The sequence below is a fragment of the Rhyacophila brunnea genome, unplaced genomic scaffold, assembly GCF_057557595.1.
Source record: "Rhyacophila brunnea isolate RB1 unplaced genomic scaffold, BYU_Rbru_1.0 scaffold_12, whole genome shotgun sequence".
Taxonomy (NCBI): Eukaryota; Metazoa; Arthropoda; class Insecta; order Trichoptera; family Rhyacophilidae; genus Rhyacophila; species Rhyacophila brunnea.
In genome coordinates, this window is record NW_028232774.1 from 9289483 (window position 1) to 9307803 (window position 18321).

Below are 18321 nucleotides of genomic sequence, written 5' to 3' on the forward strand. Positions count from 1 at the left end.
ATATAATAACTCACATTTATAACAAGCACCCATAGATAACTATAAATATTCAAATAAACAATAACATTTATACGAATTCCGATTAAAACTGATCATTTCATTGAAACGCGGGCGTACGACATATCACGATACCAAGGAAAATTTTAAAATATGATGTCACTTTTGTTTTTTTTTTTTGTAAGGCTGTTGAATCAATTTTTATTTTGAACCAATGAAACTTATATACATTTAATTAGCTCATTATAACCCAAAAATATTTAAAAGGTATCAACCAGTGTTTCCAACTAACATTTTCAAAGTTCAGTAGATTTTTTGATTTTTTCTTCAAAATACCATTGATTGACAAAAATGTATGAAATTCAACGATTGTGTTTGGTGAAAGCGTGCATATTGACATAATCTCACAAGTGTCTTTTAAAAAATCATGTAAAAAGTGACTTTTGTTCATCACAAATATCATTATTTCTTCTTTTCCTGACAACAATTTCAGTAGATCTAATGAAATTCCAGTAGACATGGCAACACTGACTATGCGATCAACCCAGTGTTGCCAAGTCAAAATTTAAAAATTCAGTAGATAGACATGGCAACACTGACTATGCGATCAACCCAGCAGTGTTGCCATGTCTACTGAAATTTGCCAATATACTGAATTTATGATTTTTTTTCGAAATTCAAGAAATCTACTGATATTTGTGTTTCTCCATAATTGTAAATTAACTGATGATTCTTTCAATAATAAACTTGAAATGATTTACGCATGACCTTTTTTGATGTTATACACTTCTAAATTGACATAAAAAGCATTGTAACTCTACCCAAGAGCGCCATTTTACCCATTAATATCATCATTGTTTACAGTAAATTAATATTATTAGTTATTGTTATTCTTATTAGTTTATATCATATCTAATAAACCACATTTTTCAAAATCTTCTGAAATTTTAAATTTTGACTTGGCAACACTGGGTTGCAGTGTTGCCAAGTCAAAATTTAAAAATTCAGTAGATATACATGGCAACACTGACTATGCGATCAACCAGTGTTGCAAAGTCAAAATTTAAAAAAAAATCAGTAGATAGACATGGCAACACTGACTATGCGATCAACCCAGTGTTGCCAAGCCAAAATTTAAAAAAATCAGTAGATAGACATGGCGATACTGACTATGCGATCAACCCAGTGTTGCCAAGTCAAAATTTAAAATTTCAGTAGATTTTGACAAAAAATTCAGTAGATTTCATAAAATATCAGTAGATTTTGAAAAATGTGGTTTATTAGATATGATTTAAAACTAATAAGAATAACAATAACTAATATTATTAATTTTCTGTAAGCAATGATGATATTAATGGGTAAAATGGCGCTCTTGGGTAGAGTTACAATGCTTTTTATGTCAATTTAGAAGTGTATAACATCAAAAAAGGTCATGCGTAAATCATTTCAAGTTTATTATTGAAAGAATCATCAGTTAATTTACAATTATGGAGAAACACAAATATCAGTAGATTTCTTGAATTTCGAAAAAAAATCAAAAATCCAGTATATTGGCAAAAAATATCAGTTGATCTACTGAAATTTAAGTAGACATGGCAACACTGGATCAACCATAGAATATTATGTCAGAATTTAATAACGTAACATTTTTTATATGGCTGTTAAATGATAATTTTTTAAACCAATGAAACTTATAAACATTCAATTGAATTGGCTCATATAACCCAAAAATATTTAAAAGCTATTCAACAATAATTGATGTTATACATATTATTATTTAAATCATTATCAACTAGGATCAATCCACTGCTGGATGAAGGGTTCTCTAGCCTGATTCTATTCCTTTCTGTCATTTGAATTGCTGTATTTATCAAAATCGGTGATATTATATTTATCTACATATTAATATCGTCATCGTCACCATCGACCTGATCTAATCCACTGCTGGATGAAGGGTTTTCTAGCCTGATTCTATTCCTTTCTGTCATTTGAATTGCTGTATTTATCAAAATTGGTGATATTATATTTATCTACATACTCATATCGTTATCATCATCATCATCAACTAGGATCAATCCACTGCTGGATGAAGGATTCCGCAACCTCATTCTACTACTATCAGCGAAATGTCAAACTGTCTGACGTGAATAAAAAATCCATCCCGAAGAGAAAACTATGGCGCCATCTATGCATACTTAATAAAATCCAACACCGCCAAGCCGTCTGCAAGACCTAGCGAGACAGACTGGCGAGAGCCAGCTGGCTCAGCTAGTAATAAATTAATAATATACAAGGAGTTAGAAAAATACTAGTTCCATAATACAAACAAATATGGTCACTGTAAGTGGGAAAAGCTTAAAAGTCTGCCCCTTATATTTAATCAGGTGAATAGATACATCAATTTTTCCAAGAATTTATTCAACCCAAAGGTTAATACTAATGTAAATTTGATGGTTTATCCTGCAGTTATAATGTTTAACTACATTTGTCAGCTATAACATTTTGTAGAATTTGCATGCACTTTTGATAAATCGGGGAGTAAATGTATACCTGCTCTGGGCCAGACCCACTGGCCAGTTGAGCTCCCTACTAGAATCGTTCGGGCCAGAATGTCTGGCCAAGAGAGTGCAGAGTTAAAGCAGTTTTTTTTTATTGTAAGTTTTTAGATCATATGGATTGATCATATATAAAAATAGTTTGAAAGCCTTAAATATACTATAAAAGTATGCATATATTTTGTGTTACATTTCACCAAACAAAAGAATAAATTGTATGAAGTAACTAAGATTTACTAAATAAAATTAAAAATTACATTGCCACCTACATTAATAAAAATGTGGAATAACAATTAGAGAATTTGAAATTAGTTTTTGTGTTGAAAGTCATCGATTGATTCCCACTGACCTGAAAACCGGTGTACATGGGTTTTTTAATGACCACTAGTCTTTATGCGATGGTGGAATAAAATCAATCAATGCTTTTAATCTAAATTTTAGTATACTTAAAATTATATATCGGATATAGTTACTCAGTTAGACAGTTAGTTTTTGCTAAAATTATAGTGACTGAAAATGGAATCCAAAATTTCCGCCCGTATTTTTGTGAAACTACAGTATACCCCTATTTTACGTTTTTTGAGGGACTGAAAAAAATACACGCAATTGCCGGGAAAACGTGAATTCCGGGTATGTAAAAACGAGGTTATACTGTACTTTACTTGTTTTCCATTAACACAGTATACTAATTCACTCAATTTAGAAGTTCTCATTGAATCCACAACACTTGTATTAAAATTTTCTGCATCTAAATGCGTGCGTGAACAACTGCGTCGAAGGCAATGTATTTTTTAATGCTATTAAATTAGATTTAAATAAAATGACTGGCAATAAATGTCCATTTTTTTAATATTAATTGGCTTGACCGATACAACATCCGCAGTATCGGAACTCCAATCCGGTTGTTTATTGAAATACGATTGCCGATTTCGTCGTTTCACAACATTTTAACCTTGCCAATTTTGTTCCGGTCGCTGTCTTTGCGAAAAAATAGATTCTTCTGGAAAATCATCATCTGGAATATTATCAAAATTTTTTCCATTTCCCATAGCAGTGATATTTCAAAGCCGTAATTTTCAACTGGCCTTCCAGAGAAAATAAATGTTTGCTTAAAAACAAATCTGCCCTTTTTTGTTTCATTTTTGTTGTTTAATTAAATTTTCATTTTTGAATGTCAATTTGTTTGAATCCAAAAAATAACTGTACATTTGAGGTAGTGCAGGAAAGATCGCAACTATTGCCATATAGCGGGTATCATGATTCCTGTCCATAATGGTATTTTTTTAGAACAAATACTCTTCGAACAAATGGTCTTCAATGGTATTTCCATACCAGGAAGCCAATATAAATTATTATCCCGGTTTATTTGTTTATTACAATCAGTATTATCACTTTTAACATTATTGAAAAAATTTTCAAACCATTCGCACTCATCTTCTATATTTTCAACATTAACATTATCATCAGTATAAAAATAATATTTTTCGGATAGACCAGTGTTTAGAGATCTTTATTCCGAGAATTCCATTACATAAGCATACACACCCCCAAAAATTTATACGCAAATTGAATCCGAAATAAAAATAAAAAATTGTCACAACACTAAGTCACCCAATATAAATTTTATTTCAATCTAAAAACATAGCAAATATAACACTTTTTGACAATATTGTGTTCATGTATCAAATAGGTGGTGGCATTAGCGTTGTTGGTAGAGCAGCCGCCCGGGGAAGGTTCCGGTGCAGCGTCTGAAAAGAATTAGTCGTCTATTTATTGCGTGTTTGATACGGAGCATGGACCGACGGGTTATTGGACAAATTGCTCAAAATATCATCCATCATTAATATTTTTGGAACCCCATATATGGAGTGGTAAAAGGTTATTTACTATAAAAAAACTAAAGAGAAAAATTACGTTATTTTACTTTCAACTTAGCTTTTGTCGATGATTTCATACAATTAATGAATCTTTGGAAAATTTTACTGAGCTAATTTTTTTTTTTACTCGAGTGCACTTTTTATTAGAAGTGGTACCTACATAAAAATAAACCAAAACCAAACACAACTTACTGTAACCTTATAAGAGTTATGTATCAACTTCGAATAAATACTGTACAGTGCGACAAACTTATCTAAAGAATTGATGGGGGAGAATCTGACATACGAATGACGAAATCAAAATGGTGTCCATATGGTAGTTCGTAGTTCCATTTTTGACCATTCTTCGGATAAGTTTGTAGAACTGTTCATCTACAGTGTTACGTATTTAGAAAATCGGTGACAGTTTTTTTTTTTATGTCAATTAACACGATCAATCGCAGAACAATAAGTATAATATGAGATATAAAATAAAAGAGTAAGTGATGGTCCCAATAACAGGCGGACGCAGTAAGCATAATTACATCAAATTGGCAAAAACTATTAAAAATAATTGTGTTACATAAGATGATACGCAATATATTAAGAAAAAAAAACAGTCCAATTACAAGGAGTGGTAAATTTTGGAGCAACTTAATTTTGAAAGAGGCAAGAGAACCAAACATATCCACTCCATCACAGTGGATGATTGATAGTTCTAATTAGGGAATCCAATCCCGAGCCAAAATTTTGATCCTGGGATTTTGGGATTACAATTTGACTATATGTTGCGCCAAATGTGTGAAATTTGCATATTACATAAAATCGGCAAAATTTTCATATTTCAAATTTGCCTATTTCATGAAAAATGCAACCCCGTTGCCTTATTCATGAATTAGGCAAAATATCTGCCGAGGGCGTGATTCGGCAGTAATTTTTCTGCCTAGTTCATGCATTGGGCAAATTAGATAGTAGCGCTACGGTGGTGTTTTTTGTAACTAAACCAAATGTGTCAAATGCTCGTGCATTGGTCAAAATAGAGCTCCGGTAGTGTTTTTTGCAACTAATCAAACTAACCAAATGTGTCAAACATCATTTATTATATAAAAATATACCAATCAATAACTACAATGACGTTCATATCCTTTTACTATGCCCAAAAAAAATCTAGAATTATAATATGATAACGGAAGAATTTTATTAAAAGATATTTTCGCGATTTGATTCGTGCTTGGGTATCAATCGTGCAATGGTCGATTGTTTGTTTGTGATAGTTTGTTGACACTTGATAGCTAACCTCAAAATGGACATTCAGTTGAATTCAGAATTAAAAAACCTAACCTAATAATAATAATATTATATTATTTCCAATTATAACTTATAAAACCATCCGTATTAAATTTACTTTTTCTAGTCATGTTGACAGTTCAAGAATTCAATACCCTGCCAAATTCACGCACTCTGCAGATAAATTGCCTAATTCATGAATAATGCAAGCCCGTTGCCTTATTCATGAATTAGGCAAAATATTGCCGATTTCGTGTAATACGCAATTTCACACATTCGGTGTAACATATATACAAATAACGTTGAATAAAATCAGTCAAAAATGTCTTTCTTTTGACCATGTCCAATCCTAGTAGAATCATATGGGCCTCCACAGGGTGGAGGTTTGTATTAACAGATTTTATTTTTAGGAGAAATGGACGTCAGCCACTTGCTCAACCTATTGGGTCCATACTCATACACAAATTGAAAAACAATATGTGTACTTGCCAGACCCAGGATTCGAGCCTGGGACCCTCGACACTATAGACCGGCGCTTGAGCCATGCGGCCATCGTGGGTGTGTCGCAGATGAGACGAGTTTAAATATGTGAGTCGGCAGTATATTATGATCATGATTGATCGCTGAAAAAACATTAAAAATAGTCTGAGACGGGTTTATGAGATGAAACTTAACACACCTTGCATTTATTATACCCAGCTCTGCATTTTTCGTCTTCATCTGAAATGATATTACATATATTCTATTAATTATGTAATCATTTATCTCTTAGTAATGAGTGATGGCCTACGATTGCGTCCTTGTGAAATATGAAAAGCAACAGTAGACACGATTTTGAATTCTTACGAGACCATGGGTATCATCCAGTGGCGAAGGGTGGCGGTAGGCTGTGGAGATCTGATATTACTAATTATTTGTTTTCATTGAACTAATAATACAAATTACAGATTGTATTGCTTAGTTTTTGAAATTCAATTAAACCTTGCCTAGACCAAGCAATAATATGTAGTAATGGTAGACTGTGTAGATCCAACGAAAATAATACACACTTTGTCAGTTAGACTTATATTTTGTTTTCACTAACTAACTTTTCATTTGCCAGAGCCATAGAATGTTTGTACGACTTTTATGCGTTGTCCAGTGAAGAAATGGTTCATTGTGTTAAATGGTAGACTTTCAACTGGCGATATATCAAAAAAATCGGTGTGTACTTATGTACGTGCGTTAGAAGTTATACTTTTTTGGCGTAACAAAACAAAAACAAAACTTGTGATAAACTAGATTCTTTGACTAGCTTTAAATTATCTTGTTAAATTACACACTCTAGAAAAAGGACTGCTTATTGGAATGCCGTTGGTTTATTTCTATACACTTTAACTTATATTACTAACTGACGTTTAATCGTTTGTTTACGTAAGGAATTGCAAATGGCCGACAATAATAAATTTGCTGCCTAGGCAACGGAACAATTCTAAACTATAATATTATACTGTATAATCGTCACGATTGCAGTATCATACTGTGGCGTAAAGGTAGTGCGTTCGGCTGATAACCGAACAATCGGTGTTTTTTTCGTGTGAAAAAATAAATTATGTGTTACATGTCACACGCCAAAAATACACTGATCTGATTTCCCAAACGCGCCAAAAGAAGTATAACTTCAAAAAATAACATTTTGTGTTGACAATAAGTACAATACGTATAATAAAATTCACAAACATTCCGAGATTTTAACAATTGCTATTTATTCATGGATATGTTTGTATTAAATTCAATGAGAAAATTAAAACATACATTCATAAAATCCGGCGTAGAAACAAGTGCGTACCTGCACGTCAGCGGCGTCTAACTGGTTTAATAAACAGATTTATTATTTTTCTGATGTTAAGATTGCATATGGCAGCAAAAAATAGCTATTTATTATCTGTGAGAATTCGGTGATCCCCCTGTGACATGTGCAGGTACATACACGTCACTAACATACTGATTTTGTATATATACCAATTTTACAGATTTTGATTCGATAAAAAAATCATTATGATTATTAGGATTATGTTTATTAATCCCTGAATCATCTGAAATATTACATTGTTTTGTTATCGCTGTTTTCAACAAATTATAAATTCAATAGGTTAGTACAATGGTCGGCAAACTCATTATTCAACAGAGCCAAATATCAACAGTACAACGATTGAGATTTCTTTAGAGAGCCAATTTTTTTAAACTTAAACTATATAGGTAGGTACACTGTTTATTAACTTAATGAACCATAATAAAAGTTTTAAGCCTTAATTAAACTATAGCTATACTGAAGAAAACTCGATTTCATACCTAATAATGATCTTATTTATTGATAAGAATTTAATAATTGTAAGTAAGGTATCCATAAAATTAAATCATTACAATGACTGACACACTTAATGTGAACAAAAGCCTTGCATCCCATCCCTTGACAAATTTGGGTAAGTCAGGTTTGTATGTTGTTGTTTTTAATTTTAGGCACGATTCCAGGCATCAATTTACTCTTGATAAGGCTCATGCTTGAAAAATATTGTTAGCATGAATATGTAGAACCGAAATAGGAAAGAACAGCAAACGCTATATGAGTCAGGAATACTATTCCAGGTGTTAAAAATCATCATGTCTTCCTTATCCAGGTCTTTTAAAACAGTTCTCCAATATTTCCATATCAGCACAAAGACGTTCAAATTTAGAGCTCCATAATTCTTTGTTTTTTAAACCCAGCAATTGCATTTCAAAGTTGTCAATATCAACATTAAAGAGAGAAAAAATAATTCTCATACAGTAGTATTAATAGGTTTTTTAGGCTAACATCACTTTGATGTTTCTGTATTCCTGAAACCGGTTAAGAAAAGCTTCCCTCATATTTAAAATTATTGTTTTGAAATAGCACATGACAATATCAAAATCTTGAGCAAAGGGGATAATTTGTTTTCGAATGAAATAACTTCTTCTAACATTTAAAAAATTGTAGTTTATGAGCTGGTTTAGGTGAGATGTAACGTCTACCATGAAATATTTTTTTGCATCAGCTGATCATCCCTTATTTCTGGATAGTGAACACCCTTCTCAAGGAGAAATGTTTTGATTTCTGTTAATAAGAAAGCGAAACGTTTTTTTTTGATAATCAGCGTACTTTGTTATGCGGCAGAAGATCTGCATACTCACTCTCCATTTCAACTTAAAAATCTTTAAATTGGCAATGATTAAGAGCTTTAGCTAATGAAGTTGATAATCTTAATCACAAATTCCATAACTTTGAATTTTTTTTTTTGAAATGTCTGCGCTCAAAGCACTTCTTGATGAATAATGCAATGGTAAGCAAGTATCTCGTGATTATTTTTTTCTTTCAAAACATTAACAAACCCTTTTCTTACGCTGGCTATACTTTTTGCCCTGTTTGTTGAAATTGACGTAATTTTAACGAGGTAAATATGATGTTTCTCCATGCACTCAATTACAAAATTATGCAATATCCTCTCCAAGTATTTGACCTTTGAGTGGCAATAATCCTAAAAGTTTTTCTTTAGGACCTGTATATGAAATAAGTCATACAAATTTGTGGTGTATCATTTATGTCACAAGACTCCTCAACTGCTATTGATATAGCTGAAACCAATTTAAGATATTCCATTTGCTGGTTGGTTATATTCGAAGACATTTTGACTGTTCCACCTTTCACTGTTTTAGTCCGTATGTGGTCATTAAATTTGTTGAAGAGCCACACTGAAGGGGCCAAAGAGCCACATGCGGCTCGCGAGCCGCGGTTTGCCGACCACTGGGTTAGTATATACCAATTTTACAGATTTTGATTCGATAAAAAAATCATTATGATTATTAGGATTATGTTTATTAATCCCTGAATCATCTGAAATATTACATTGTTTTGTTATCGCTGTTTTCAACAAATTATAAATTCAATAGGTTAGTATAAAACACTCATTTAGAACATTTTGTAATGATTGAAGATTTTATCATAATTATATTATACTAGAGGTTTTATGATTATAATTAAATATATTTATTTTGACACCTTATTAACATTATATATTATTATTGAAGCCTGTTCATGACACGTGTTAACACTTTGCTTAAATCTCAATGAGTTGAAAGTAATAACAAATATTAGTGTGAAAACTATTGTGTGGACTGGATTTTTAGGTGAAAGAGAGAACGAATAGCTGATGCTCTCTATTTCTTATAGAGTTATCAGGGGGAACAGATTAACACCGCCAACAATGGCAGTTTGTAAGAGTGATCCAAGAAATATTGAAATGTTTTATACCATCAAATCATGTATCACGTCTCGGCGTTCCTCTTCGCGTTCAAGTGCACGCTTCTGAAATATTACAATGTTTTGTGTTTGTTACAATGCTTCTACAATGTTTCAACAAAATATAAATTCAAGAGGTTAGAACATTTTGTGATGATTTTAGTTTTATTCATGATTATATTACACTGTAGGATAGGAGTTTTATTATTTTTTAAGAAAAGTAATAAGTACTGTATAATAATGTATGATGCTTTCATCATTATATATCTTATAACAATAATGCAATACTCCTCTAAAACACTAAGTAAGCAATAAAAAAGTAAAGGAAACTGGAAAATTTTGTCTTAATAGTAACTTAAACGCCTTCTCTTGAACAATTAAAAAAAAACCGACATTCACGTGTATACCTTCACATCTTTGCTTAAAATTCAATGAGTTGAAGAGAAGAAAAAATAATACAGTGTAAAAACTATTCTTTGTGGACTGGATTTTTAGATGAACAAGAGAATGAATGAGCTCTTATTTTCTTATACAGTTATCAGGGACACACAGATTAATACCGCCAACAATAGCAAAGTTTGAAAGAGTGAACCAAGAAATATTGAAATGTTTCATACCTTCAAAGCATGTAGCTCATCTCGGCGTTCCTCTTCGCGTTGCTGTGCACGTATTATTGCAAGCTTTTCTGTTATCTGTTTTTAACAAATATGAAAATCAAATGGTTGGTATAACACTCATTTAGAACATTTTGTTATGATTTAAGATTTATTCATAATAATTAATATATCAAGGGTTTACTGACATCAGCAAAGTCAGTTTTTGGTGTTTTCCAGTTTTAAATGCCAAAATGTATAAAATAGTAACATATTAAGTCATATTATGTGTGATTTTGGTATTATTTTTAAAAAAATATATTACTTAGTTTAATTTTTTATATTCCAATCTAATCACTAATATAATAATTATAACAATTGCACTTTCATTATTTATTATTTTTTTATAATTATATTGCATTGAAGTTGCGATTTTTAAAATAGTTATTGATAGAGTGCACACATTGACTGCTGACTTTAGCACATTTAATTTTTTTTTTTTTTTTTTTTTTTTTTTCGACCATGTCCGATCCTGATAGGATCATATGGGCCTCCACAGAGTGGAAGTTTGTATTGACAGATTTTTTGTTTTTTACGAGAAATGGATGTCAGCCACTTGCTCAACCTATTAGGTCCATACCCTGACACATACAAATTGAAAAACAATATGTGTACTTGCCAGACCCAGGATTCGAACCTGGGACCCACAGCTTTATAGTCCAACGCTTATGCCGCGCGGCCACCGTGGGCGTAGCGTAGGAGCGTACATTTAAATAGCATGCTAATTATATCGAATGGCCACCTGATCGTTACGCGCTAGGCGCGTCTTTAGCGCCCAACGTATTAATTAGTCAACAGTCACATTTAAATTACATTTTTTTTTTTAAATATACATACAACTTATGAATATAATCTTCTGATTTGTATGCCAAAAAGGTTATTCTTTATAATGTAGAAAAATCTTTTTAAATCATTAAAAACTCTACGTGATGCTTTGAAAAACAGAGTCCTTTTTGAGATTATCTCATAACTTGTTTTAATGACTTAATGCTTTCTGTCAGCATACCCTCGATATTATACCGGAGGATTTTTGAATATAATGAAATAGTAATGAACATTATAATACAGTCGAACTTGGTTATTACGAGGAAGATGGGACCGACTGAATTTGCTCGTTATAAGCATTACTCGTTATATAACATTTTTCTATGTTCCACGTTCCATGTTCCACGTTCTATTTAAGCATAGAACATAAAAAATCTGAAAACCATCGTAAAAATCCCTGAAACAAGCATGGCATTCATAAACTACAAAAGAAGTTGTTTATTGTAATGAAGTAGTGCTGAGACGCCGGCGCTGGTAGCTACCTATTGACTTCACAAAGCTTGGATTTTTTACATGCAATTTCAACCATATGCATGGATACTTTTTCAATGTTGTCAGCAAAAACAGCAAGTAGGTACTTACTTAGACACTTAACTAGTGTCATAAACGTATTCCGATCCCGGCAGCATCGGTCTAGTTAACTGCCCGTTCGGATTTTATTGCTTAGGGCCGAAAATGTTGTTTTTAAACGATCGACACATTAACAGTTTTGCTCGGTATACCCGTGAAGTAGCTTGTTATAAAAGTGAATAAATGTAGGGAGAAAATCATAAACTAAAATGTCAACGTATGTTTCCTCATTACATCCGAGATCTCGCTATTTCCGTGATCGTAATAATCAAGTTCGACTGTATATTGTTATTGAAGCACAACAACATATCATGAAGTGATCGGGAAGAAAGGGGAATATCATCCATTTTGTAAAATTGAGATTTGAATGCCATTTGGTAGCGATTTTGAGTAGTATATGATGCCAAATGTGTACATAACATAAATGCTTTAACCCACGAAATATTTCATTTTCCAATTTTCATATACAGGGTAAACTGGGGAAAAATGAGGAATGTCGACGGTTATACAAAAAAATCATTCTGTTATCCGTCAACTTTTGAGGTTATGTTACATTGTCTAAACATTGTTCGGTAGTTATATTTTTATTGTAGCGTAGTAATAAATACACTTCCTCACAAAAATTAATAAGCAAACTACTGTAGTGTCATAGAATTTACTAAAATTTAATAGGTAGGTACCTACCATGAAATAGATTTAGGTGGTATTTTTGTATTTTATATCATGTATTATTTACTAATTTTTATAATTATTATTCATGCAAATAAATATTATTAGTTTTCTTGCTCTTTATATTTGGGAGATCGCTATATTTATTACTTTTTAAGAAAAGTAATACAAATATGGTTGCTTTTATCATTATAATAATACAGTACACTCTCAGCAATCCGCCGCTCGATTATCCGAAAACTACTATAATCCGCCGATATTTTTACTAGTTGAAAGCACAAAATCAAGCTCTATAATTGGCCGGTAGTCAATTGTCAAATTCAGTAGTCCGCCACTTACAAGTATAGAACGCAGATGAGACGGGTTTATTTTGGAAACTTCTCTTTTGTAAAACGTACATTCATCGCGAACAAAGTAATGTACCAGTGAGGAAAGTGCCCAAGGACCGCATCACAATTACGCCGTGCTCCAATTCAACCGGGACACACAGACTGAAGCTTTTGGTCATAGGGAAAGCCAGGAATCATACGCCATTCAAGAACATCTACCTCACTGAACAACTGGTTGTGTCAAGTGATTTGTTAATAAACTTAGTTTATAAACATGTATAATTTAGTAAATACTTGATTTTGATTATAAATAAAACCGTAATTTGCTAGTACAAATTTCTCAAAAAAACTATTTTTACGAAATCCCCGTTTTAATTTTTACCATATTATATTATTTTGTATGTATGCACTATAATCCGCCGCTTTCACTAATTGGACACTTGTCTGGTTTTCGGGGTGGCGGATTATTGAGAGAGTACTGTATGTCTTATAACAATTAAGTAACAGTAATCTAAAATACTAAATGAGCAATAAAAAAGTAAAGAAAACCGGAAAATTTAGTCTTGTAAACTTAAATGCTTTCCAACAATTTGAAAAAAACTGACATTCGCCCTTTGTCTCGTGGAACCTTTATATGTTAGCACTTGCTGAAATTTCAATGAGTTGAAGAGAAGAAAAAATAATACAGTGTGAAAACTATTCTGTGTACATTGGATTTTTAGATGAACACGAGAATGAATAAATGATGGTCTTTTTTTCTTACACAATTATCAGGGACACAAAGATTAATACCGCCAACAATGGCAAGGTTTGTAAGAGTGAACCAAGAAATATTGAAATGTTTCATACCACCAAAGCATGTTGCGCATCTCGATGATCCTCTTCGCGTTGCTGTGCATCTACCTGAAATATTATGATGTTTTGTGATCACTGTTTTCAAAAAATTATAAATTCAATTGGTTGGCATTAAAATATTTTGTTGCTTGATGTGAATGATTTAAGATCCCAAACATACAACATACAAGTTTCATTATAAATAATGACCAAACCAACATCAATAATATCAATATAAAAAAGGGTCTACCGTCAAATCAAACTGCACCTGCATCATTGGCTGGTTGGTATTAATAAGCATGCTTGTATTATTTTGTCGCTCAAATCTAAATATTTTTTGACCATGTCCGATCCTAACAAGATCATAATATAGGCCTCCACAGAATATACAAACAATATAAAAGTGACGGGAGATAATATCATTTCTTAACTTGCCAAAAATTGAGTGTTCAATTTTGAAAGCATCTAACCAAGAGAACCCACTTAAATTGAATAAAATAAAAATGAATCATACCACCGAACGAATGGACTCTTTGTCGTCCTCAATGAAATTTCCGGCACGTTTCCGCGAATTATTCTCCATTTTAGTGTCAAATAAGATGTCAACTCAAACTTTAAAGCAACTCACTGTAAATGTAAAGTACAGACAAAACAATAACAAAATGCTTGCTGTTGCTGTTAGTGTTACCATTTTAAAAAAAATATCTTCCGGGGCCTGAGATAATATCACGAATAATCACTGGTAACGGAGACATAAAAAAAGTATTACAATTAAATATTAATTGTGAAGTTATTGCGTGTATAAAGTACAGCTGTCATAATTTTGTCATCGTTAAACAATTATTAAAAAATAATTTACCTACTATGGAAAAGAGAAATATCAAATATGGTATTATTTTCAATAGAAAAAGCGAGCGAAGCTAAGGAACGTTCAGTGAAGTTTCCAATCGTTTGACGTTTCACAAATTGGCGCAATGCGCATGCGTAGAAAGTAATCCGGAAACAGTTTGAAATTTAACTTTTGTTTTACTGTTCCAGCATAAATCAAACAATTCTCTGACCGCCAGAAGTGGTTTGGTATAAAGCGTCAAACCACTTCTGATTTTAATTTTTTAGTTCTTTTAAAAAACTACTCAACTTCATTAAAATGGCGTTTATACATTTGTAATGTATCGTATTTATTGATTCATAAATTTTCTTATTGTCTAATATATTCATAAGAACCCACCACATAAAATAGTATAAGTATAGTCATCATTAACCATAAATTTTATACAAAACGAAAGCGTGGGTGTTTATGTAATTGTTTCAGTTCTATTACCGGACTATTATTCTGCTACTGGAAAATTACCACATGGAATGCCACCTGTCAAATTCTTGAATGTGGTGTTCATCAGAATGATTTTACACATTGAAATCGAAAGCCAATAAACTATACCTTGGGCTAAGACAAACAACACGGCAAAAAATGATTTGTAATTCTTCAGCACCCTTTTTAGTAAAATTTCTTAGATTTTAATTTCTAACACAAAAATTTCGAAACACTGATGTCAGGTTTTTTTAGAAACCCGTTCCCTATTGAAATTCTCGGTGTCCACCCGAATTCTGGAGTGGTATAGGTGATGGCTGGGGAGGGTTGACAGGGCTCTAGCCTGGGGGCCCGGGCTGTGGGGGCCGGCGTGTCGGGTTGACCAGATAAGTGAGATAAACACACATCATAAATTATCTTTAATAGCAAAAAAGTTGCCTGCGGCGCTATTGCACTTCATGACTATGAACATTTTAAATTATATAAATGTCCAATATATTTTCAGATTATTATGGGTCGATACTCGACAGCTCCATTATTAACGTAGATGTATTGAAAATCGCCAATAATTCACTGTATAAGTACCCTCAATTTGAACTAAAACACAATTTGAAAAACGTTAATGTAGTGTTTCACACTGTCTTTAATCTAAGCGGTGGATAAGGGGCCCGTCAAATACCTTAGCCCAGTGGTCGGCAAACTCATTAGTCAATAGAGCCAAATATCAACAGTACAACGATTGAGATTTCTTTTGAGAGCCAAATTTCTTAAACTGGAATTATATGCGTAGGTAGTAAGTAGGTACACTGCTTATTTACTTAATAAACTTTAGTTAAAGTTTTAAGTCCTAATTAAATTATAGGTAGGTACACTGAATAAAACTGAATATCATATTACGTAATAATGATCTTATTTATTAATAAAAATTAAATTGTAAGTCAGGTATCCATAAAATTGAATCATGACAATGACTGACAAACTCAATGTGAATAATGGCCTTGCATCTCCTTGTAAAGTTTGGGTAAGTCAGGTTCGTATGTTGTTGATTTAATTTTAAGCACGATTCCAGGTTCTCATCAATAAATCGATTTCTCAATTTATTCTTGATTTCCTCTCTTGGAAATCTTTTTACTAAAAGGGTTCAAATGGACTATATGACGATCGGGCACATATATGCTAAGAGCGTTTTAGTGTCTATGATCAAATCTATGCCATTCCGACATATTATACATACATATTGTATGAGAGCTATGACATCGTATTTACACTCTGTGACACCCTATGACACAGGACGCCAACATAAGAAACGGATTTTTCGACATATATATGACCGATCGTCATAGAGTGTATTTGAAGCATAACCACAAAACTTGCAATATTAACATTGTTGAAAGATTTTATTCAGTACATAATTAAATACAGAACTTTATTTTTCTTGACTCTTCTCCTCAGCTGCTTTCTTCCTTGCATAATCGACAGAATATTTAGCGCAAAATTACGAGTTTTTAGCTGTAGTATCTCTCTAAATTTGAATGCGCTAATTTTTCCCGACCCATAAATAAAGGTCGGTAAGCCATTGAAGTTTTGAATAAACGCGAAGTCTCGGTCTATTCAACATTACATTTACGGTTATCCTCTTCCATTTTCTTTGCTTCTTCTTTGTAGCCATGTCAAATATGGCAGAGAGCATCTGTGGCAGAGCCGCACTCAAGGGGCCAAAGAGCCACAGTTTGCCGAACACTGCCCTAGCCTGAGGGCCCGTTTCAAGATGTGGGGGCCATGGTGTAGGTCAGGGAACTCAGAAATAATGGAAACTGAAATACCCAACCGGTAAGGCTACGCAAGCAACCGATCTCGAGTAAGGTAAACCTAAACCGCGTGTTCAGAAAACGTCAGTCTAAACTTGTGCGTCAGCCTGACAACAGCTCTCAGTGCTCTCGGTTTTATGTTCATTTAAAATTGAAAATGCCAATATGTTCAGTAAAAGGTTGTAGTAGCGATACAAATATGAAAAATAAAACAAATAGTGCAACTACATTTCACAAGAATGCATATTTTTATTTTGAATATATATTTCAATATCTTCTTAACATGCATTAAAATTTAATTTACGCATGGTATTTGACGTACGCACAAACAATATTACTTGTATTTGGAAAGTGGGACGCACACCATTGTATGCATATAATACGTGTGTTTTGTCTGAATAACAGGGCCGCATTTCAGACAGGGAATATTAGATAATATTCATTATAATCAATTATAACTGTTTTCGTTTATCATAATGATTTATACAGTTGCATATGCAATATACATAGGTAAATGTGCATTTATTTACTGTCAATATTCATTTTAATCATAAAATAAAGAGATAAACACACTAATTATATATTACAAAGTTTAACGATTTCAAATATTTTGTGAATAATTAATGTTATTATACTATTGACTTTTGGCATAACAGATTTCCACGGGACCAAGTACGGCGTACGACTTGGACTTGGAACTCATCATCAAGGATGGAAGGCCAGTGCCTTACGCACTGCACCACGAGAGCCGCCGATTATGAATTTAAAAAAACAAACACATGGCTAGCTATATTATTCCAAATTTTAAAACTACGTCGACATACCTAATTTGCAATTTGACATAGCCATGATCTTTTTATAATTCCAAATAGGTACCTTGTTTTGGATAGCCATCTCAATTGAATAAATTGTGTATAATATTTTCTTATTTATGCCCGTACCGTCGTTTTTCATATTTGTATACGAAAAATGAATAGCGTGTAAATAGATCTAGAGCTTTCAACCCTGTTTTCACTGAAACCTGCTAACCGGGTAACCGCGGATATGTAAACTAACCGAAAACCGGGTAAAATTATTAGTAGGTATATGAACAACTAAAGAGACAAACAGCGAAAATAGCGTGTGAAAGCTTTTCCATAAACGTCGCGTGGTAACAAATAATCAACAACTCAGTCTTACGCTCAAGTAATAAAATCACCTGCCTAAATTACTTTATTACTTACTTACCCTTTAAATGGCTTACTTTTATTGTTATTGATATAGTGTTAGTCAAATTCCATAGAATAAATAATAACGCGGCGGTCTTTAAGGATTATACGTGGCTCAGATATCCCA

General features: G+C 32.5%; 1 protein-coding gene across 2 annotated transcripts; it reads right to left on the minus strand.

The window, feature by feature from the left end:
• Positions 1 to 4159: 4159 nt before the first annotated feature.
• LOC147077744 (uncharacterized) lies at positions 4160 to 14560 on the minus strand. Of its 2 annotated transcripts, XM_085960746.1 has the most exons (6): positions 14384 to 14560; positions 13885 to 13938; positions 10607 to 10681; positions 10002 to 10055; positions 6375 to 6415; positions 4160 to 4300 (listed from the first exon to the last, which is right to left on the minus strand). In XM_085960746.1, exons 1-6 carry the CDS (start codon positions 14450 to 14452, stop codon positions 4252 to 4254), a joined length of 342 nt encoding a protein of 113 aa, XP_085816872.1. In that variant the 5' UTR covers positions 14453 to 14560; the 3' UTR covers positions 4160 to 4251. The 2 variants fall into 2 exon arrangements, with proteins under 2 accessions (XP_085816872.1, XP_085816873.1); XM_085960747.1 differs by lacking the exon at positions 6375 to 6415 and having other exon boundaries at positions 14384 to 14547.
• Between the last annotated feature and the right edge of the window lie 3761 nt (positions 14561 to 18321).